This window comes from Lethenteron reissneri, chromosome 21 (genome assembly GCF_015708825.2).
Source record: "Lethenteron reissneri isolate LAM-NWPU_2019-01 chromosome 21, ASM1570882v1, whole genome shotgun sequence".
In the NCBI taxonomy this organism is placed as follows: domain Eukaryota; kingdom Metazoa; phylum Chordata; class Hyperoartia; order Petromyzontiformes; family Petromyzontidae; genus Lethenteron; species Lethenteron reissneri.
In genome coordinates, this window is record NC_083799.1 from 2,237,045 (window position 1) to 2,259,962 (window position 22,918).

Genomic DNA, 22,918 nt, shown 5'->3' on the forward strand with positions numbered 1-22,918 from the left:
ATGTTATTGTATATGCAATCACTAGTGTCAACTGAAATGAGTGACTTTGTACAATTTGGCCCCTCAATAAAGTTTAGCTAGTTATGCCACTGACTTTAGGCACGATTTCAAAAATTTGAACACGCCCCGACGGTATGGTAATCACTAAAATGCAAGTAATGCACAATTTCCCAATAACCACTGACCATTGTCACTGCGCAAACGGTCCCTCTCACACAATGAATAAGTCATCTCTGGTGCGATTCCCCCGAACGGTTTATTGCTTATAAGTGGAACAGATTTCCTAGGGCTGGTATTACAAAACGTAAACACGGCTGAAACTACATCGGTATTGAAGGCAGCAGAGTTCTCGTCACAGAAACACAACAAGGTGGATGCCCCCTTCACTTGACTGTGGCACCAGTCCTCGGTGGGCAGCAATGGGTTGAGAGGACTTGCCAGGCTCAAGCACTGAAGCCCTATTTTTTTTTTTTACAGATTACCACAATAATGCCGAGATGTCTATTTTCTGTGGCGATGAGATTCACACACGTTAACACGCATTGCTGATTACGCACTTGCTTCACTTCAGATACAGTAATACTTTTCACAAAATGAATGTCAATTACAACAGTTTATCGTTTCTATAATTAATTGTCGCATATTTACTTTTAACTTTCAGCGTAACGACGTTATAAAAATATCAAACATTCAGCTATAACAATTCTAATTCCATCACCCAACTCCTATAAATGGACTCTGCAGGAGTTACAATATAACCACATTAGCAACTGGAGCACTCATTTGGGCAATCACCAACGACCAGACGCCACGACAACAGGCTTCCACCTGCAGTATAACAAGTCGGCCACACGAGCAAAATGCAACGGGAGGGACAGATAATTGCACATCACAAGCAGACACGGAGCCATGCAATGAAACCAGGCTGATATGTCAGGCTTACACCGCACGTACCGCATGTGCAAAGAAAAAACACAACACCGTCCACTACTGCGTGAAACTTATTAAAAACCTAAAAGATGAGCTACTCGTAATAACAAACTTACCCATTTGCCATTCTCGTTGCTGCCATACAAATGCAGCATTTTCTCCAATTGTATTAACTGATCGTTTATGTTACGGCTGTAACGTATGGATAAACATGTGCACATATAATAGAGCTGGCTTTCTAAGATTGACGAAGCACTAAATTAATGGATTGAGCTGGTAATGGTGTGCAAGCACAGGCCAAAGACACCTCGGCATTGCTAACAATGCCCAAAAAAGGTGCCACTGCCAAACAATGTCTGCCGATTGTATATATTGCTGTTGTACGGCAGTGTATATGGCAGCCGTGAGGCGGATTTAGTCTGAATAAGCAAATGGATTAGAGGAAAAACCTTGCCCTTCATCACTTAACATCATTGGTTCCCAACACTAAATTTGGAAATATATATTTGGGACTCGATCTTTCTTTCCTGTCTTGGTAAAATTATTACATTGACCAATACAGTACTTTTGGTAAGTTGCATAATATCTATTTTAAAGCGACATTTCCCCATAGTTTTCAATGGATATCAGTGTGAATCAAAGGGTAATTTTATGCAGTTGGCCAAAGACCTTCAAAGTGGAAAAAGAAAATGCAGATTTTCCTCCTCTGCTAGGCACATGGGTTTTTACTTACAGGAGAAAGCATAAGCCAATAGCGATGTCCAAGCACTTGGCTTCTGATTATTACTGCAGGTAACCAAACTAGCCAACATGTCCACGCTAACAGAACACTGCTCTCATTTTGAATCATATAACAGCTTACAATAATGCTGTGCAAACAAAATTTATCCAGCAAAATAAAACGTTGAATAAATAAACCATAATTAAATTCAAAGTTAAAAACAACATTTCTTCGTTCAATGTTCACCTCAGCTTTTGGAGTACCATCAAACACACTTGAGAAAGAGTTGTGCCGTTCACTGCAGGGCCTTGACTACAAGACACTTACACTTAAATAGGTAGGAAAATACTAGTTTTTTTGTGAATCACATGTATACAACAGCGTCATACATTCTCAGTAAATAATTTGTAATGCGAGATTAAACAGTCTATTGATTCACGCTGTAATAATTTCGTTACAAGCAGACAAGTGATTGCAATTCGTGACCTTCAAAAACTTCGGATATAAGCTAGTAACAATGGAAATATGCAAGAGCACCAATAACCTTGAGAAATAGGATTGTGGGAAAAACTTTTAAAATGAGGTGGAACACACTGACAGCTTTGGTAGCGAGGAGGCCTTGTGGTGTGTATACATGCCAGTCTTTTTTTGCAATGGCTCCGAGGGTAAGTTCCATTTCCACCTCCTAACATGGAAAGGCATTGTCAAGACTTACTGTCGATTGCAAATGGAATATTAAAATACCCTGTGACATAATTTATCAAGAGGACGCCAATGATTGCTGGTATCAGTCTAATTTTAAACAAAAATATTACACCTTCAGAATGAATGGTTTTCAAAGTCTTGTGTTCACATCATGCACTCAACTGGTGAAATGAAACAACGCAATTGATTCCCGCAGAAATTTTAAACCACAAAAATCTTACGTTTGTCAAAGGAAATTGGTACTTTCACAATCTTACATTGCACCTGCCGACAACAGGATTTTTCAGCTACCACATCAAGATGAGGCTTCAGTGTATTTTACAAATATCAGTTTACTCTGTGCCACTGCCTATCAAGTAATCAGTCTCAGGTGTTCTAAGCGAATGCTTTCTCTTATGCTTTAAGACATTTTCTCCATGCACTGTACATCAACATATATTGTTTGACCTCGTGTAATTGTATGAACGTAACAAATGGGCTCTGCTTTATCACACTCGGAAATTTAAAAACCATACGATCACGTCTAAAACACTAACACTGTAAGCGTAAACTAACAGAACACACACTCTTTTGTGGCCTTAAAACCTACATTTCATGATAATGGGTTCCAGACCACTGCACTGTTCAACCAGGAAGGCTTGTGATGCAATGGCAGTCAATCAGGTATGGGACACTGTGGAACATCCCCATAAATAACAACAGGCAAACCAAGAGCATGTGATGTCTCAATCACCAGTCTGAAGTATGCTCTTTTGCACATTTGGGTGTAATACAGACATAATCAGGCAGGACTCCGTGTATTTCCAAATGAGCAACCCTAGTTGAATGAACCATACTTTATATTGGTACTGCATTGGCAGTGGTGCAAAAACACAAATAAAAAAACTCACATTTAACTATGCCCTGAAATGAAAATATTTAAAATCGGTGACGATTAGGGAAAATGGCGCCTTTTTATTGATTATTTCATAGAATAAGTCAGATGTACTAACACAGCATTTCCACTTGCAGATGCCAATTTAACCAACTTGTAAGATAAACATTGTTAAATTGCAAAAATATTAAACCGGCTGAGCAATGTGAGCTTCTGCATGGTGAAAAAAAAAGAATATTATCAACATCATAATCATCTACAAACGTTCCCAACACCCAGTCTTTCACCCAATTTCAAGCTCAAAAAGTGACCTCGTTTTATGACAGCCCAACCGCACGAACAAAATCTGTTCTTCTCATCTTTATTTGAACAAGATAGATATTATTACTGAACTACGTCGAAAAGATAATGGTGCAGTAGCTTCAAGCTTTGCTGGTGAAAATAAAGTATTTTAAATGTATTTCGGTGACTTTTTTTTTTTACAAAGGACTAAAAACATTAACTTTTCTGGCTTGACAAAACTGTCATTTTTAAAACTTGCAGTGGACAAGAGTGTATACCTCACTTTGTGTGAGGCAATGTATATTTAAATTGGTGCAAGTGAATTATTACATTTTAGCGTGATAAAATTGTCATGCCACCATGAACAAAAAATTGTCAAGTATAATTCTCACGTTGACAGGAAACAGCAGTACATGCCAAAATGTGGCAGAAAAATGGCTATATCGCCACCATTTGTTGGGAGATTAAACAATTTTTTGACACTGAATAACAGTGAATACTACCTTCCGAGGAACAGGTGAATTATAACTCAACGTCTCAATAGATTCTCACCTGGTAAAAAAATGGCTGCTGAACCGCAATGTGTAAAAAGTGTCAGATAAGAGAGAATCCAACAGTTTGGCTGAATGGGATGATGATGTGGACCCTTCCAGGCATCGCTTTCGAGACTCAAGTCTCGTGTCCCGGATCCACGTGCCGAGCTGGTCACCGATTCACACCGATGTCTCGGTTTGAACGCTGAACCTCTTGTCCTTGTGGCCATCCAGTCTAATACGCTCTTGGCTACAAGGAAACAAAGGTGAGACAGTTACAGCAACAAGGTCAGCGCACAGGCAATCGCCATCAATAACACACACACGGACATTTCCATGCACAATTTCTTAAGAGAGCAACATTCAAGCAATATTGAAATTAATGCATTTGCAGTTTACATTTGTAGCAAAGCACACGAATGCACCACAAGTTCAAAGCAATTTATACATAAATAGAGAGATTACATTGTTCATGCACTGTGGATGACTTTGACGCTCAGTACTGCTTTTTATTCCCAGTGCACCATCTGATCACTCATGTGATTGTCAACATCGGAGCACAAAGGGTGCGGCAGACTGATAAGAATTCACTACTCGCAGAGCTTCTCATCTCGTTCATCACTAACTTTCCCCCCCCCAGATAACGATTGCCTACACAGTGTAATGGACAGGAGGTGCACATCGTGTACAAAGTCTGGCGACAGAACGTCGCTACCGTCAAACGAAAGGAACCCAGGAGAGACGATCATGCAAAGGAAGTTTATTGTCATTCAAGCATTCACTAGGGAGGTCACCTCACAAATGCACTGTGGCTCACATGCTTGCAAGGCATTATTGATGCAAAGTTTTCAAGGCATTTACTGAGTGCGCAACACCAACTTACCTATGCAGGCCGCAATTCTAAATGGGGCATGGGGTAGATGGGCTGATAATATAGGGATGGGATACGCTCGTCAGAAAGAAAATCTCGAACAACAAATATTTATAACCATGCTCTTTAACATGTACATTATGACAATATGGGATAATGCAAACAAATGTATGTAATAATTGCACATGTACAGCCATTTTGTCAGCCCACTGTTAAATGAAAACTAAAACTAAACTATTTTATTTGCCAGGTAAAGCCCACTGAGCTATTAGCTCTTTTTCAGAAACTACCTGGCCACAAATGATAGCTCAACCAAGTGTCTTATCACGTGTGGAAATTTATAACAGCCAACTAACCTAAACACAAGTTTCTAAATGTCGAGAGAAAAACTGGAGGATCCAGAGAAAAACCCATGGGACCACGGGGAGAACATGCAAACTCCAAATATACAGGCGTCAGGGTCGTGACCGAACCCACAACCTCCTTCATACCAGGCGAGGGAGATAACATCTCGCCACCATGGCACTCCTTCGCATGCCTTATAGGCCATGAGGAATATTTGACCATACTTCGTCATGATGGTCATTGCGAGTTGGTCAAAGTGGGGGGAATACAGAACAAACACATTCCTGCGGAAGGAGCTGGTAGGAACGTTGGGTTGCTTGGTCAATGGCCAGGGTCAACGGCGGCGTGGTGTATTCCGCAAATATGCCCGACTGTGAGGGCGGGCACAAGCCGGCGTGAGTAGGTTAAACGTTGAGTTTTATAAGGGCACCACGGGGTGACCAGCCCCTCCCCACCCAGCCCCACCCTCCCCACCCAGCCCCACCCAGCCCCTCCCTGCACGACGGACGGACACAATAATCCCTTGTGGGCTGGTGTAACCAGGAGGTTCCTACCAGTATAACACACAGTGGTGCTAACCCATTCAAGCACAACCCAGACTCCATTCTGCTTGGCTCACAAGATCCGTCACGCATTTAGTACATATGGATTGGTTTAAGCCATGTTAAAGAAGCACTGCAAATGAACGGTTACAGTGATGCACAGATCAACAGGGCATTGGATACCAAAACCAAATCAAATAACAAGAGCAATGGAAACTGCTCAACTAATTAAAACGATCAAACTACCCTACATTGCAGGAGTAACTAATAAACTAGCCAGATGTTTGGACAAACAAAACATCTGAGTCAGATTTGGCACGGTAAATAAAATACAGAAATTAATATCTGGTAAAAAAGATGTATTACCGAAGCTATCAACAGAAGGTGCGTACAGGATTAAATGCACGTGTGGCAAATGTTACGTTGGGCAAACAGGACGAATGATCAGCACGAGACTAAAAGAACATCAGAGAAATATGAAATTATCCCAAATACAACTGTCAGCAGTAGCAGAACACGCGTGCCAACAAGGGCGCTCAATAGATTTTTTATAATGTTGAAGTTTAGTGCAAAACTAGCTACTACTGGCCAAGACTAATTAGAGAATCTATCGAAATTGAAAGAACTCAAAATAACTTAAACCGTTCGGATAGCTACCGTCTTAGTGCTGCGTGGAAACAAATCATCAAATAATACATTATTTAAATGCATGCCAACAAAGGGCAACATACTTCATTAGGGATTACCGTTGGTAGGGTTATCTTAATTAACACAATAGATAGGAAGGACACGTTCAAAGGGCTCGCATAATGCACATGCATAATGTACGTTGCCTCAGTAATCCCCCCCCCCCCGCCATTGTGCAAGAGCGCAGAAGTGTGGTCAACACATCTTACCCTCTACATAAGGAACAAAACAGTAAAAATTCTCCACAAATCTGGCTGTCGTCTGATGAAACGAGTTGTAATTACTGACGAAACGTCGTACTCAGATTGTAAATGTTGTGGCTTGGCTTTCCAACACACCGGTGTGCTGTACTCGTGACAAATTGGCATGTTCTGTTGACATGACAACCCTTACTAGTTGGCTGTGTTGGGTGGTGGCGGGTATTAATGACACATTTATATATTTACGCGATCTAACCCAAAAACCTCTATGATGGATACATATGTGTAGTGACATCGCGGGATGTCACTGTGTGATGTCGGCCCCGAGAGAGGCACGGCGTGCGGTGTATTGACATCGCGGACACCACTTGGATGTGGGTGCAGTACCGGCCCGAAAGGGGCTCGGTGAGCGCTGACTGGCAGTGCTGGATGGCACCATGCTTGGCGTGCAGTGCCGTCCCCGACAGGATAGGGTGCGGGAGTGCCGGCCATGGAAATGGGGTTACTAAAGGCCATGGCACTCTGGTTGACCCCAGAGGACACGTGACCGGTAAAGTCTACACAGGAGCCCCAAGTGGGGGCTAGGGGTGGTCACGTGTCAGGTCGAGATCCTGCTCGAGGATTCTCGAAGGTGGTCGTGGCCAAGGGCGGAGTCGGCCACGCCGCAGAGGATATAAGCCGGGTCCCCCAGAGGGACCGGCTGCTGTTGTTTATCCTGAAGAAATCTACGTTCTTCGTTCTACGTCCTACAGTCTCCAACACGTGGACCTGGACCCAAGCTGTGGTCCAGTCCATTGTAGCTAGTTATGTTGTAACTAGTGTAGTTAGCCTGGTGGTCACCACCATAGGTTGTTATTCTGTTAAGGGGCAGTTACAACGTGTGTTGGTGTTAAATAAATGTGTTGACTCCAAAGAGAACGTCTGCGACTCAGTTGAACTCACTACATATGGATTAGCATTTTAACTATTGGTTTCATCTATATATATAAACGGAAAATGTGTGAATATGTGTGTCTGTTCGAAATGTTTAATAGACTTTTGTATTTGGGGGGGGGCGCAATAATGGATATAATGTATTGCACGGCAAGTGAGCGGTGATGTCACATCTGTGATGTCACCCGCATGCGTCAGCGTCACGCAGTGTGCCTGTGACGTCACGCATACCCCCACCCTCCGCGTAGGCCGTGTATCCCGCACAAATGCGTGGCTGGGGGGGGGGGGAAATAATCTATATAAACTAGGACTAAACTATTAATTTCCGTGCGAAGAACAGGTACACCTGCTCGTAGTTGATCAAATAAATACCACTCTGTGAGATGTTAAGAGTGCTTCTCATCATAAATCAAAGAAATGTGGACTTTCCACTTCTGGCTCAGGCCAACAGATATGAGCATCTCCCATTGCTTGTTTGAGCAGGAAACCACTCTGACTAGACTGACTTCCACGTATTAGTACGGCTGGCGACATGTTCACAACCCACCAGTATTCGAGTTTCTTGGTTTCAGAATAAAAATGTCAGTGTCTTCATTAATTTTAGTTGGTATTTGGTCGAGTCTACAAGTTGTGGAAATGTAAAATGTTAGTCTGTGGACTTGATTTGGTGATTCTGTTAGTTTAGTTGAAGAAAGCAGAGTTGAAAATGAGGTTGGCTCACAGTTTATGAATGTTGGTGTGAAGGGTGCACACTCCATGCCCCCCCCCCCCCCACCAGGTGAATGTTATTGTATACATAGAGAGAGCCAATTACCATTTTCGGTCGTCCTCAATGTGCTGCAGGCTCTATGCAATTTGTTAAATTATCTGAGTCTGCGCCTTCATTCAAATTCGCAAAATTTGTCTCGTCATATTCAGTCACACTTTTTGGTATTTGATGGGTATTGGTGGTCAACATCATGTTTGATTTGTCCACTCTCAGTCATCGCTGAATACAATTTAAAGCTTTTCGTTGACAAATACTTTCGTCACTAAATCTTGTTAATAAAGTACATATCCTCTGTGTGTACCTGAATTGATTTGTAAATAAAATAATTTTGGAGAAAAAAAAATCTTGTTCGTAAAGTTACCACTGTGAAACATCCACATTGAAGGAGGCCTTAGCAACGGCAACCACTACACAGTCTACTGCCACCACAGCGAACACATCTTTTTTGTGATACTGTGTTGGCAGCGGTGCACGAGCACAAATAACTAACACTCAAAACCTGTCGATAACACTACCTTAAGAGGGGGAATTACATACGCTCCTGTAGTGATGTATGTGGCAATACCTCTTGGTTGCAGAGCTCTCCGCCTTCTCAGTGCTCCCAGTCACCGCCCTCCACATGGACGTCTTGTCCATTTCCTGTGAGATGTTGATGATGGATGGGTCCTCGTGACTACACACACGGTGGGGGGTGCAATGTGGGAGTCAGGGCGGAGAGGGCCGGGTCACATTTGCCACGGTGCCACATGAATAAACGTGTTTTTATGACTTTGGACGTCTTGGCGATGACGTGCAATACCATCCAGCGTTCAAATACATTATTATAACTACGATGTATTACTATAACACATACTGCTGTCTGGTTGAACACAGGCATGTTGTGTTGGTTGTGTGAACAGGGGCACACGGAGCAGAAACTGCATTGGCTGCACTCACCTGTACTTGATGCTTTTGATGGGGATGTTGAGAACGTCCCCCCCTTTCAGGGGCAGCTGGACGGTGCCCACGTCAGACACTTCAATGATTCCGTCGGGGTCCTGCAAGGGCACAACCATACACAATATGAATAACGACAAAGATCCCCCATGTAGGCTGCAACAGACTGTTTGGACAAGTGCTGTTAGCAAGCACCTATGAAGGCTGGAACAGCACACGAGGGGGTGGGTGGCCAACACTATGCCCGGCCGCCTTTGTCTTCCTGGTGGCTATGTTTACACACTGAACCAGGTAGTAATTTGAGGCTGAGTGGACCTAGGGGAGGCCCAGGACCGATTCAGATAATCGTCAGTGGTGTTGGCCATGAACGGGAATCGAATTCTGGTTGCCAGCTACACTCCCCACTATTTATACACACACACACTCAAAACAATGCTTTCGTTAATCACAGATCAGTCACCTCTTGATTACAGTTATATTGCTACTCATTGATTCTTCCACCCATGTTGAGGACTGTCGTCTCATCCATAACGTGTTCAACCACCACACTTGCAGGTCACGTAACTTATTCTTTTGCCTCTTCCCTTGCACTGCTCAACTTTGGAATTCCTTCACATTGTTTCTAGATCCGTGCTCAAGTCAAGAAACGCATTAACTTGTCAATTACACATTTAATAGTGTTGCTTGTTGCTAGCCGTTGGACCTGCGCTTAGAAATTGTGATGAAAAAGAATTGCGACGCAGTGGCTCCAGACCTATAATGCAAAGTGGCCAAGAACATACGGATATATTAATGGTAACTGTGAAAGAGGTGGACAAGCTTCTTGAATCAAGTTATGATGGCAAGGCAGATTTGGACAGGGAGTTCCTGTGTGAGGACAAAAATAGCTGGAAAATGAGCTCCGTCTGCAATGAGGGCAGCTGTGTGCAGTGTGGATGACAGCGGTCGGCCAAGCGTGGAAACCGTATCCTCGAAATAAAAGTCGAGGAAGCTGCTCCTGAGAGAGCAACAACGGCGAGCGGCGCGAAACATCTCGACCTCCCATCGTGCGGGCGTGCGGGCACGCGGGTGTCTCCCCAAAACTGCCCACCTCGTCCTTGTCATCGTCGTCATCTTCAAGGGTCTTCTTCTTACTCTCGGGCATGAGGTCGTCCAGCCAGCTCAGCTCGTGGTTGGTGAAGCACAGGTCCATCAGTTTCCGGATGAACACCAGTGCAAGCACCTGCACACAGAGTGGCACACACCCCACGGCAACGTGCAGGCACACAGGGAGATGATATTACACACCACCATCGCCTGCCACTATAATAATAATGACATTATATATAGTGAGTGCCTGTGGCTGAGACAAACAAAACAAGGTCCAAATATCCCATTTATCTATGCAGAAATGCTTAACAGTCTTATATTTTTTTTATAAAAGGGTCATTCATCTTATACATTTTATCTCTAAGAATATTTGCTATATTAAATTCAACAAAATAAATTGATGTTTTGTGCATATTAAATGTTGGTGGGCATCAGTTTTCTGCAACGCTGAGTCTGGTTTAATCATGAGTGGTGGAAACCTGGTTTGAATTCAAGGCTCTCAGGGGTGAGGGATCTGAGACACCCTGAGGCACCCAGCCAGATAATATTTCAATGAATGCACCATAAAAAAAGATCGGCATCCAAAATGTTTTTCTTAGAGTGTGGTGCAATCAATCCTGATACTGAAAACCAACTTGCCCCACATAAGGGGTCGCACCTTCCCAGAGAATTATTATAAAGCCATGGCCGTCCAACCGTTTTTAAGTGCAGGCCACATTGACAATCTCCTAAACTCTCTGAGGCCCCAGAGGGTCGCGTACCGCCGGTGCTCGCAAGCCTGTCAAATCCACGCTGCGAGCTCCTTCCTGCCCACAGGCCGTCGGTGGCATCGCACCCACGTACTGACGAAGCTGGGGCGAGCGGCGGACCTAAACAGTGCTGCGGTACCATGATGGGGAAGACGATGGCGGCAGGCGATGCCTTGATGACCCAGAGCAGCACGAGGCAGGAGACCTGGATGACGGTGAACAGGTGCACCTTGCGCAGCGGCACGTGGCGCAGGTAGATGAAGTCGGGCTGGTGTTTGGCCGGCATTCCGAGCAGCTTCAGCCGGTCAAACAGCTGTGGTCATAGGCAAATGCATTGGACTGGGTAAAATGTGACGTGGCATACTTCGGGCTCACAATCAGAATGGTGAGCGAGGAGAGACAAGTTTTTTTAAAAATAATGTTAAGAGCCTGCTGCAGTAGAATAACTTTTTTCTCTGAAGGAAGACCACTGCCAAAAGACTTTCCACAATGTACTCTTATTCACATTTCAGTGTTATTGATGCGTGTTTATGGTCAGTTGTGAAAGCAACGATGACTTCCAAGTTATACGTTCCCACTGGTTCACGATGTTCAGGGTTCGTCATCTCCCACCTGGATCCCACGCAGGGAGGAGGCGCCCATGTACAGGAACACACCGTAGAGCACAGGCATGGGGATGAACTGTTAAGAGAAAGGTGCACAGAGGATGCAGATTTGACAACAAGGTCAATGACCTCTGTAACAAGGATAGCTAAGACCCTGTAACATCACTCGCGAAGGTGAGCCATTGGGTGCGTGTGTCACTAATTCAGTGAAGGCCACCTTTCTTACCTTGAGCACTGTAGTCATGAAGACAGAGCAGCCCATGAGCAGGAAGATCATGAGCCCCGTGAAGCGCTGCTCGCGGATGCCCAGGAACTTGGGCTGCTCGCCGGGCGCGGAGCACTCCGACTCGAGCTTGAGGCTGTTGACGTGCGAGATGGAAAGCACCGTGGCCGCCACGAACCACGGCAGCCCCATGATGGAGCACACGCCCAGCATCAGCGCCACGCACAACAGGTCCAGGTGGTAGCCGCAGCCCTTCTGTGTATGCGCACGTGTGGGGGGTGTGTGCGTTTGGGTGCAAATTTAGGCGTGTGGGAGTGTGAGGGTAGAAGTGTGACATTGTGTGTGCGAGTAGGCGAGTGTGAACGTGTAGATGTACGTGTGTGACAGTGAGGTTGCCGAGTGTGCAAATGCACGTGTGGGCGTATGTGGGCGTGTGTGGGTGTGCGTATATATGAGTGAGCAGGTGTGGAGTTGTGAAAGCGCCGGTGTGTTCATGAGGTTGTTGAATGTATAATTGTGTGTGTGTGTGTGAAGTTTATCGTGGATTCGTATTGGTTTGTTTTTTGGAATAAAACACAGGCACAATGAGTAGACATTAGCATGAAATGCAGACAGCTGAGCATTACCAGTTACTTTAATGGCCTTGTCAATGCTGAAGTAAAGTTCCAAATAAATGAGGCATGTGTGGAAAGTTGTCTGCATGAAGCATATACATTATTTTTCGAGGTTATCTCTGGAAAGAAAGATCACCCTTATCTTAAAAAAGTCAAAATGTTCACTTGCTCAAATGAGCGTGAGGTGGTGCTCATCTCCATAGGCAATGTTTAGTGTGCAAAGGAAATCTCACATTCCTATGTCTGGGAGACAATTCCTCCAAAGGATATGTACACTGTTGACTTTCCACAAAGTGGTACTTGTTGAACCAGCACGTGATTTGCCAGCCTATCAGCGGTGCGGTGTACGCTGGTGGAATGCACACCTTGAGCTTGTGCTCCTTGCGGTTGATGATGACGGCCGTAATCTGCTGATCCATGAAGATGAGGATGGTGCAGAGCAGGGCAGGCACCAGCGCTGCCGGGAAGGTCCACCAGGGGTTGGTTCCAATGGGGTTCACGAACCAGCCGCGGTCATCGCGTGTTGGCTGTTCATGAGGATTGCACGGGTGAGACATCGTCTCCCATAGGTTCTTCTACCAGTACCCCAATGGTCAGTGCCATTCTAAAGAATCTTGCATTAATATACCCACATTTGTCTGTCAACCTGGAAGCGTGACCCGCCTGTTTTGATCTCGGTGCGTGAAATGTTTCTTGGCTTACCCACTGCTAAAGTGCTTTGCTCTCTTATTAACATTGAATTATGTTTGTGCAATAGTTTTCCTTTCTCGTGTGACACAGTTGCTTTTGTACCGATTTCTACTTGCTTCATTGATGTATTTTATTTAGTTTGTCTTTTGTCATTTTGGTGACTGAAGTAACTCTTGTAAATGAGACTCTATCCTGGTCTCTTGAGTTTTCACCTGGTTGAACAAAATAAAATCGATCTTGAATTTCCTCCTCCATCTTACCTATTACTGTTATTTTATACAGCATCATATTACATGAAATACCAATTTCTTTGGTAACTTGAACAAAATATGGCTTGTTAATGTGCTGGATATAAAGAGAAACAAAAACTAACATGAATTTGTAAAAATGTATATCATTATAAAAATGCAGAAGCTGCAACCAACATTTCTGGGTCATGGTAAGAATTGAGGAAGGCATATCGAGACCTGTAAGAAACAAACACAATCCAAAAACGATGACGTGTGGTTCAATTGTCGATCGCAGTACCTTAAATTCACTGGGGACCTGGAGTTTTGGGGAAGGGATCCCCAGAGCGTAGTCAACCAGCACCATGGACAGGATGGTGAGAAACACGGCAAAGTCACTGACCGATGATCGGACCTGGCACACAGGGGCACATAGATCCACTCACTCATTTCCCTGTACGATGTTGTACAGATGTAAATTAACTCGAAACAGAGTGTTCGCAATGTCGAACAATTTTTTTGTGGCGAAAAATGCTTCAGAATAGAATAAGGAAGCACCAGTTATAAATGTGTTTTTATCTCAACAGATTGTGGAAATGGCAGATACCACACATGCTGCACTCAAGACGGCAGGGTTGAGTTGCCACTAATTAGTGGCAAGGTTACGAATGTGTTTGTTTTATATATGTACGCACAAGTGTACACACACAGCTAAAGATCTTCATTTAGCCTAACATTTAGACCAATGGGCTAAATGTTAGGCTAAATGCAGATATGTGGTATCTGCTAATGGCAACGAAACCAAATTAGCACATAAGTGCAAGATCACAGCGCAGACCCAAGCACGAGGGATCAACATAATAGGGTAAAAAAAAAAATCTGTTAATGAGAGCACACAAACAACATACTCACACCGCACACTCAAAAAATGTACACACACAAAAACAACACGCACAGAAACAACATAAACCCACACGCAAGACACACAACATACATGCTCACATACATAAAGCATCACGTGCATAAAAACAGATGCAAATACAAAAAAAATCAACTCGCGGCACATTCACAAAGAGTGTACAAACGCACAAACGCACAATGGAACAGCACACAAACAATTTCCAACCACGTAACTTTGTAATTCAGGGGATGCGACAAGGGCGATGTTTTTAAAATGTATTTTTGGCCGCCATTCAGTGCAATTTCTATAAATTGGGACGGACCTTGGTAGGGAAGTAGCGCATGGTCTTGAACTGCTTGAAGAAGGCGGAGAGGAAAACGGTGCAGAAGAAGAGGATGACGGACCAGAAGAGCACGTCAGGGACGAAGGGCCCGTGGTGTCCGCACGCCGAGCCCAGAAAGTCCCCGTGCAGCTGCTGACAAGTCTGCTCTCACACGCAGAGCATAACGTCCCATTATTTAATTTAATCAATATTATTATTATTGCCCCTTTTTTTTTTACCCAGGAAGGCCTAAGTCTTCAGACTCTTTTTGTTGAGAGGGTCCTGTCAAGTTTTTGCAGCAGGGGGCGATGTTGCTGTTGTAATCCATTGAGTAATTTGAATGACATTTATCAGCAATTGGATGTTTGGCCAATACTAACTAAATTTCATGTTTTCATCGATTTTTTGCTATGGGAGGAAACTGGAGAACCCGGAAGAAACCCTTGCAGAACAGAGGGATTACAAACTCCACACCGATAGGCACCCGAGTCGGGAATCAAACCCTGGATGTTCTTCTTGTGAGGCACGAGTGTTTTCATTGCGCCACCCTACTCCACCAGTAACTCCCCAGTGACACCCTGCCTACCCAATAATTGGAAACATAACACGCAACACCATGGGTTATTTATATCTACACCTGGCCAGCAGACCATGTACCATTTAAGTCCATGTATAATTCAATGAATTGTCATGGTTTGGAGTAAAGATTAAATTCATGATATGATTCTGCTTTTTCCTTCCCATTGGGCTTGTTTCTAATAACCAATCTCATAGAGAGTGAGTGAATCAGAATTAATCTCACCACCTCAACGAGTCAATTAATGAATTGTGAGCTTAATAATTACTCCCATGGATAAATTGCTACATCCCTACTGGTCAAGGCTTTTTGTTGATCACTTCTACCCCAGTTTGATACCTGGTGAAATGAGTTAACATCAGCATGGGGTACCAAATCAGCTGGACATGACACTGGCAAACAATACTCCCCTTTTGTCCTGTCCAAACTTTAATTGGTTCTCGCTAACAGCACTTGTCCCAACCAGCCGTGTTGGCTACAAGTGAAACCTTAATTTTGAATGAATTATGCCAATGTTGGCTCAGCGATTTCATCTAGAATTTTAAGGTGTGCCAGCAGAGGGTGCTGTGTGTTGCATGTAAGATCAACTATCTATGGCATGATGTTACCCCTAAACGACTCCCCAATTAAAAATTACAAAAATACACACAGAAAGGTCACAAGACTCACGCTGACAGTCAAGTTTGCCCAGGGTATTGAGTCAGGCGTAACATTCAGATTCTGCCACAACAGCAGCGTCTTATTGCTGGGATCTTGAGGCTCCACGCAAGAACACCTGGATCGACACAACAAGGGGACATGGGTGAACATTAATACATTACACAGGAAGCAATTTTCACCGCTAAGCTTTTATAAAGGACACTTGGGTCTACTCTTGCAGAAATATCACAGTCAATACACGGTGGAAAACGTATCCAAGAAGGTCACACACACTTGGTGCGAATACTCTTTTGTTAGAAGACTGTTCTATTGGGATGTCTGAGCCATTGGTAAAATAGTATTTTGCACCAGCCCCACCTCCACAGCGCTGCATCACAGTCTTTGCATGTTCAGTTTTAAAACTGGGGACACTCGACGCAAAAAGCATCCTGAAGGAAATTGTCACGTAGCCAAGTCAATTGATGTCTCCACTCTACTCAGGGCTGCTCAGCAGCATACACACCAGTCACTGGGCTAATTGGTCACTTACAATGCGCCAGTGTATTTTTATTACGACAGCGTGTTAAAGCCGGGCATGTTGCAAAGCGGGGGGTGGACTTGGTCTTGATTGGATTATGCTGACGGTTCACATAATGGGGCATAGAGGTGTGTGGCAGGGTACTGGATATGCTTGTGGTGAATTTTTACTTTCAACAATAGGAGGCAGCAGGAAGGGATGGGGGTTGGGGAGGGGGCCTTACGAGTAGTGCGTGAGCTGCTCCAGGTCTGCGTGAGAGTTGACCTCGTACGTCTCCCCCAGGTGCACGAGCTTCTCCAGCGCTTCGTAGATAAAGATGATGCAGATGAGTGAGGCAAAGGCCTCCTCGGTGAAACGAGTGATGTAGCACACGAGCGAGCTGGCGTCCGTGGCCACCAGCAACAAGCAGAGGAACGCCGTCCACAGGCCTATGGACGCACGCAGCGACAGGTACGACAGCCCGTAGTCCCTGCAGGGATAGGACGGGAGCATCAGCAGGACCATCCTGAATGACGAGCCTTGAGACTCAACGAGGCTATTCGGGGTAGACATACAAATTACGCTAAGACATTACACAGTAAAATTATACAATGAAAGTTTCTCCTTCCAAGAATGTGCACAATACCAGGGTAAATGAAAAATTTAGTGGGTTCATTAACTTATGGGCTTTGTTCAAGCCAGCAACAAAATATCCGCAAATAGGTCAGTATGGTTCTTTCTGTAGTGCCATCTGCTGCCCAATCCACTGAAATCTTGTAATGTGTAATTTGGATTAATGGCTTGTGTTCAAACAATTACAAACTGATGAACGATATTTCAGGAATGCACCTGGGCATAAACGTTCTGCACACATCAACGGCTGCAATGAAGCTTTGAAGCCAGCCAAGGGTGTTTGTAGGCTGTGAACCATCTCTTTGTTTTCTCGTCACAAACTGTGCTCAAGTGACAATACACATCAAGTATGTGAAATCTTCCAAATAAGGGTGGCTCTCTCAGGGGACACGTGTTAATTTTCTTTGAATGATTTACACGTGCACCCCATGCTGATTTAAAAATGCAGCTGACAGTTACAATTTAGAAATGTGTTTTTTTTATCAAGGTACTGAATGTTACATACAAAGATGACCGATCGATCTACGGTGAGATCTGCCCAATATGAATATCTACAAATCCTACAGATACAAACGGACTTAACAAAATATAGATGTGTGTTAGCACCGACTCTTTTGTTTTAAAATAGATGCGTATGAGATATATGTTTTAGCATTGTTTGGAATTCATGATAATTTATTTGTCGGAGTTTTGTTTGTCTGTTGTTATTATGTTATTATTATTATTGTATTTTTGGTTCTTTCTGCACCCTAACTTTTGTGCTGTGCATTTTTGTCACTGTATTTGTATCTCAGCTCTGGGATCTTACCTGCTTATGAAATTCACTGAGATCAACAGATTCCTCTTCTCCTCCACCTACAACCATCTCTCTATTCCTGAATTTCATCATCTTTACTGCATTGAAGATTTTGTTATCCCCCACCCGAAAACCTTCCACCCTTATCTTCATCAATATCATCATCAATAATTAACAATCTACTGCCGGATCAAGGCTTCCCCAAAGCTGTTGCCACCTCTTGCGGTCCTGCTATGTACCAGTTTAAAAAATATAATTACCTCACCCCTCTGTACTACCGCCACCTCCAGCCCCTTCAAACAACAGTGCGCACTCTCTCGAGACAATTGTTTATGGATATTATAAAGACAAATTCCATTGTAGGTTGTAAAACATTTCCGTGGAAAGTGTATATTTCACAAGAGCCTCTATTGGTACGATGACCTTCCCCTGTGGACTCTCCTGCCAGCGAAAGCTGTTATGATTTTCTATAACAGCACAAGACATCTGAACTGCATGAGCCAAATGAAAACCAATCCGCCACAACAACACCAGTAATCAGCATACCGAGACAGAATTTACCTTAATTAACAGAAGACATAAATCGAAGCTCGCCAACAGGCACATCATTTTACTTTTTCAGGAGTGCCATGCTTAGATATTCTTGGTCAATTCGTAGAATTAATTTGCATGTTATAGGAAACCAGAGTGCCAGAAGAAACCCCAATCATATGAGAAAAGCACTCAACAGACAAGTTATCAACCTACTTGCTCTGCTGCCATCTACTAACTACTTTTGTCATCTAATTCACAAACCCCTATGCTCCACCAAGCCTTGCACTCCATAGCACTGGGGATAACAGGCATGCATCACGGGCCACCCCGGCCGGCAATGTCCACTCGTTTCAAAAGTCATCTCCTCCTCCCCCTCCCGCCACTCACTTGCAGAACTTGTAGAGAATCTTCTCAAAAACGAGTACGGGTCCCGTGCTGCCCAGGATGGTCAGAGGCTGCCCCGCGAACAGCGAGAACGCAATACCCGTCATTGAGGCACCAAATAGCGACTCGATTGCACTCTGCCACACGACAGCGCAGGACAAGAACAAGACAGGGAACCAAACATGAACACAGATTCCCCGTACAGACAACATAGGCCTGTTGCAGCAAGTGTTGTAAAAGCAAGCGCCTATGAAGGCCAGCATGGCATGTAAGCGGGTGGTATGGCCAGGACTACGGTCTGCCTCCTTTGTCTCCCCCCCAATCTCCCCCCCAATTGCTGATGATTTCGCACTGCACCACTAGTTCTAGGGAAGGCTCAGAACCACTTCAGATAACACTTGCCACTGATGTTAGCCGTGGCCGTGAATCGAACCAGGCCGCTGGGTTCCTAGCGCAGTGCGCTACGTACGGTGCAAAAGAAGTTCCAGATACGTACACACATACAGTGTGCTAACCACTATGCCACCACTCACCACAATAATTGAATACGCATACATGCAGGTTTACACAAAGATCCCCATATAGCCTTGAAAGGCTGCTGGGGCAATTGCTGTTAGCGAGCACCTATGAAGGCTGGCACGACACGAGGGGGTGAGTGGCCAGCATCACGCACGATCGCCTTTGTCTCCCCAGTGGCGATGTTTTTACACACCGCATCAGGTACTTATTTGAGGCCGAGTTCACATAGGGGAGGCACAAGAACGGTTCAGATAATCGTCACTGGTATTGGCCATGAGCGGAAATCGAACTCTGGTCGTCTGAATTTCGATTTAAAGCTTTCGTGACTGCATGGATTCATATTCTTGGTTCTTTCGGTAAAGTCACGTAGAAGGAAAATATTAATTAAATAAAAATAAAACATAATAAGATACAATTATCATTAGGACTCTGTCTTTCCGACAGCCCTGTTCTTCACCTGAGGACGGCTGCTTGTGTTGTGGCCGAAACGTCGTGAGAATTGTATCTTATAATGTTTTATTTTTATTATTTTATTATTTCCCTTCTACGTGACTTTACCGAAAGAATCAAGAATCTGGTCGTCTGGTTCGTAGCACAATGCGCTAACCGCTACATTCCCGTTCCCCACACATATACACACGCATACATGAGCACACAAAGACCAAGATTTACCATGAAGCCTTATAGGCTGTTGGGCACCTATTTATGATGATTTGTATTCTTGTCCACACTGGAAATCCTCACCGAGTCGCAGGACTCGTGTAATACCAATTTAGTACTCTTTTTTTTAGTAATTTGCAGGTATTTTTTGCATTGAGATATTTCGCTAATACCAGTTAAATTGCATGAGGTTTTTTTAGCTCTGGGAAGAAATCGGAGAACCCGGAGGAAACCCATGTAGACATTGGGAGAACATAAAAACTCCGCACAGAATGGCGCCCGAGTTCGGAATTGAACTCATGGCCTGCATGCAATAAGGCAAAAGTGTGGCCGCTGCATTTCCCTGCCACATGAAGGCTGCTATTGCACGCGATATTTGGTGTCGTCTTAATGATTGAGGTAGCATGGTAACATTGCGTCAACACTATCCAAGACACATACAAGCTCGCGCGAACACACGTTCACGTATGCACGCACACACACATCGGTGTACACACTCGCATACAAGGATACATTACATACATCTGCACAAAGTGTTCGCCGCTGTTGTGAAATTTAAAGTGGTGGATGAAAGCAATACGTGCGGTCACAGGATGACGTCAGGCACGTTTCACTACACATCCAGCTCTGGCACATATGCCTGCAGGTCTGACATTCCACATGTGGCAACATTCTTGTTTTAAAATGAGTTTACGGCCGTAAATGTACCCCTGTTGCTTAAAAGTTCGAAAGAATATACACAGGCATGTTTAAACGTCTACGTATTTCTTTCCATAAAATTTCAAGAGAAGTGCACGCATGTGTACGTGCATGTGTTTGTCATCGTGAATTGCACGTCTCTCGATTGTGTATGAGCAAGCATGCATTTGTTATTGTGAGTGGTGGCAGATCTGCCAGTCCTCTCAGTCACCCGAGTCCATTCCATAACCACCTGCCAGCGAGCCTTCGACACTTCACGTGGCCTCAAAATGCACCTCGCTTGGCACAAGCACCGTGGTGACGTCACCGCCACTTAGTGGCGAATGAGGGTTGTTATTGTTCTTGGTGGTACATTCGTGTATTAGTGAGTGAGCGTGCATGCGTGTATGTGCGTGTGTCAGAGGTCGCAACCGGGTACCCGATACCCGTACCCTACCCGATACCCGGCTACCCGTACCCGGCCGGGTACGGGTACGGGTACCCGTTTGCGACCCTGGTGCGGCCGGGTACGGGTACGGGTAGGCCGTGAGTCACTGTTGAGTAACCATTTGTCACTCATTTCGGGTAGGGTACGGGTAGGGAACGGGTACCCGTACCCGGCCGGGTACGGGTAAGGAATCAAAACCCGTTTGCGACCTCGGGCGTGTGTGTCATCGTGAGTCGCGCATCTCTCATTCGCACTAACTATTCTATTCTCGGTGGCCTCCCCAAGGAGTCCGCCGAAGGTGATGACGGGAGACATGCAGGCGCAGTACAGGAAGAGGAAGGAGGCCACACACTGCAGGCTGAGGGCATCGCGGTAATCGCTCCAGTACCAGGGCAGCTTCCGCTTGATGTCAGCGACGAGTCCTCCAAACAACCTGGCAAGCAAGGAAGGAGGTGAGGAGGTGTCAGAAACACAAGAGATCCCAAAGAGAGTTTGAGCTGCGAACTCAACGGGAGCTATTATTGCAGGCTCAAACGAGCGTTGGGTGGCACTGATCTATTTTAGGAGCCTTGAGCAGGTGGTGAAAATTTGAAATTCCTAGGACAGGGACCAGTCTGTCCACAGATTCCTGTTGTTGACTTCCTACCTGAAACCCAATTTGAATTTGTGACCTGCCGATTATGAGTTGAGCACTTTACCAATAGCTTTACCGGATGAAGTAAAACCAATATGAAACTAGAGAACCTACATGCTTGTACATTAGCGTAAAAATATTTCATATTTACCTGTCCATCTGTGTGCATGTCCGTGCCCACTTTAATGCAAGCTTATGTTTCTACTTAAATTACCAATTTGAGGAACCACCACGGTAGTGCTACATATCTTCCCCGAGGGTGATGTCTGTAGAGGAGAGTGTCCACGACAACAGAGGTAATGACCTGAATCTAGGGGAGATATCTGCGCAGCGCGCACTTGGGAGAGTGGATGATGAGGGTGCGGGAGGTCCAGACCAAAATCTAGCTGGAATCTCTATGTAGTGAGGGGGATTGATTACAGGGATAGACGTGATGACGGTAATCTAGGTGTGGTCTCTATGTGGTGAGCGAGCACTAAGACGAGAACAAGGAAGAAGAGACCTGCCAGTTCGCTGCAGCTCTGGTCCCATGCCATGACCCTCATGCTCTGGCTCGGCCCCAGGCGCTCCGCCGTTTGGCACATTCGGCATTTTCCGCTTCTCCTGTGGCACCACCGAGAGCCAGTGGTTAACAATATGTCATGCTATTTTTAACTGGAAAGAGATACAAATATACAATCCATGCAAATGCTGTTGTCACGCTACGGCAATCTGGTTACAAAATAATTATAACTCGCCTTTTGCCCGTCCAAGGTCGCAGACCGCGACGTGGTATTCATTGCATCAATGCGTGTGCAATTTGTAAGGGCGCGGTGACACAGACCTCTTTCGGTACGTGACTTTACCGAAAGAACAAAAAGAATATGGATTCCTGCAGTCACGAAAGCTTCAAATCAAAATCCCTTGTTCATCATGACATCCTTTTTACTTTGATGTCTCAATAGCGTTACGGAGACCACGTGACGTGAGGGTTCTACCTTTGTAGTGAGGGTTGTGAGTTGACGCCGAGGAGGGGGGAGGAGGCGCCTCGGCCCCCCCATGTGGAGCGTCGTCAGCCGCTAATTATTATGAATGGTGGGGGGTGTCCATTTGGAGGACGTCACCTTATAATGATTATTAATGAGGGGGCTGTTCGATGTGGAGTGACGTCA

General features: G+C 44.8%; 1 protein-coding gene across 4 annotated transcripts in view; it reads right to left on the reverse strand.

Moving 5' to 3' along the window:
* Nucleotides 1–239: 239 nt before the first annotated feature.
* LOC133345035 (sodium-driven chloride bicarbonate exchanger-like) overlaps nucleotides 240–22,918 on the reverse strand; it is a 75,842-nt gene continuing 53,163 nt past the window's right edge. For 3 of the 4 annotated variants that reach the window (XM_061555413.1, XM_061555416.1, XM_061555414.1), the window contains 15 exons: nucleotides 22,270–22,370; nucleotides 21,392–21,566; nucleotides 18,832–18,965; nucleotides 16,726–16,971; nucleotides 15,995–16,100; nucleotides 14,749–14,910; nucleotides 13,827–13,940; nucleotides 12,974–13,135; nucleotides 11,998–12,249; nucleotides 11,779–11,847; nucleotides 11,306–11,479; nucleotides 10,419–10,550; nucleotides 9,329–9,429; nucleotides 8,958–9,065; nucleotides 240–4,295 (listed from right to left, as the gene is read on the reverse strand). In XM_061555413.1, coding sequence (XP_061411397.1) covers nucleotides 4,226–4,295; nucleotides 8,958–9,065; nucleotides 9,329–9,429; nucleotides 10,419–10,550; nucleotides 11,306–11,479; nucleotides 11,779–11,847; nucleotides 11,998–12,249; nucleotides 12,974–13,135; nucleotides 13,827–13,940; nucleotides 14,749–14,910; nucleotides 15,995–16,100; nucleotides 16,726–16,971; nucleotides 18,832–18,965; nucleotides 21,392–21,566; nucleotides 22,270–22,370 — 2,106 coding nt within the window. In that variant the 3' untranslated portion in view covers nucleotides 240–4,225. Of the gene's footprint in view, nucleotides 4,296–4,928; nucleotides 4,971–8,957; nucleotides 9,066–9,328; nucleotides 9,430–10,418; nucleotides 10,551–11,305; nucleotides 11,480–11,778; nucleotides 11,848–11,997; nucleotides 12,250–12,973; nucleotides 13,136–13,826; nucleotides 13,941–14,748; nucleotides 14,911–15,994; nucleotides 16,101–16,725; nucleotides 16,972–18,831; nucleotides 18,966–21,391; nucleotides 21,567–22,269; nucleotides 22,371–22,918 lie in introns of all 4 variants that reach the window. The other variant, XM_061555415.1, reaches the window with a different exon arrangement.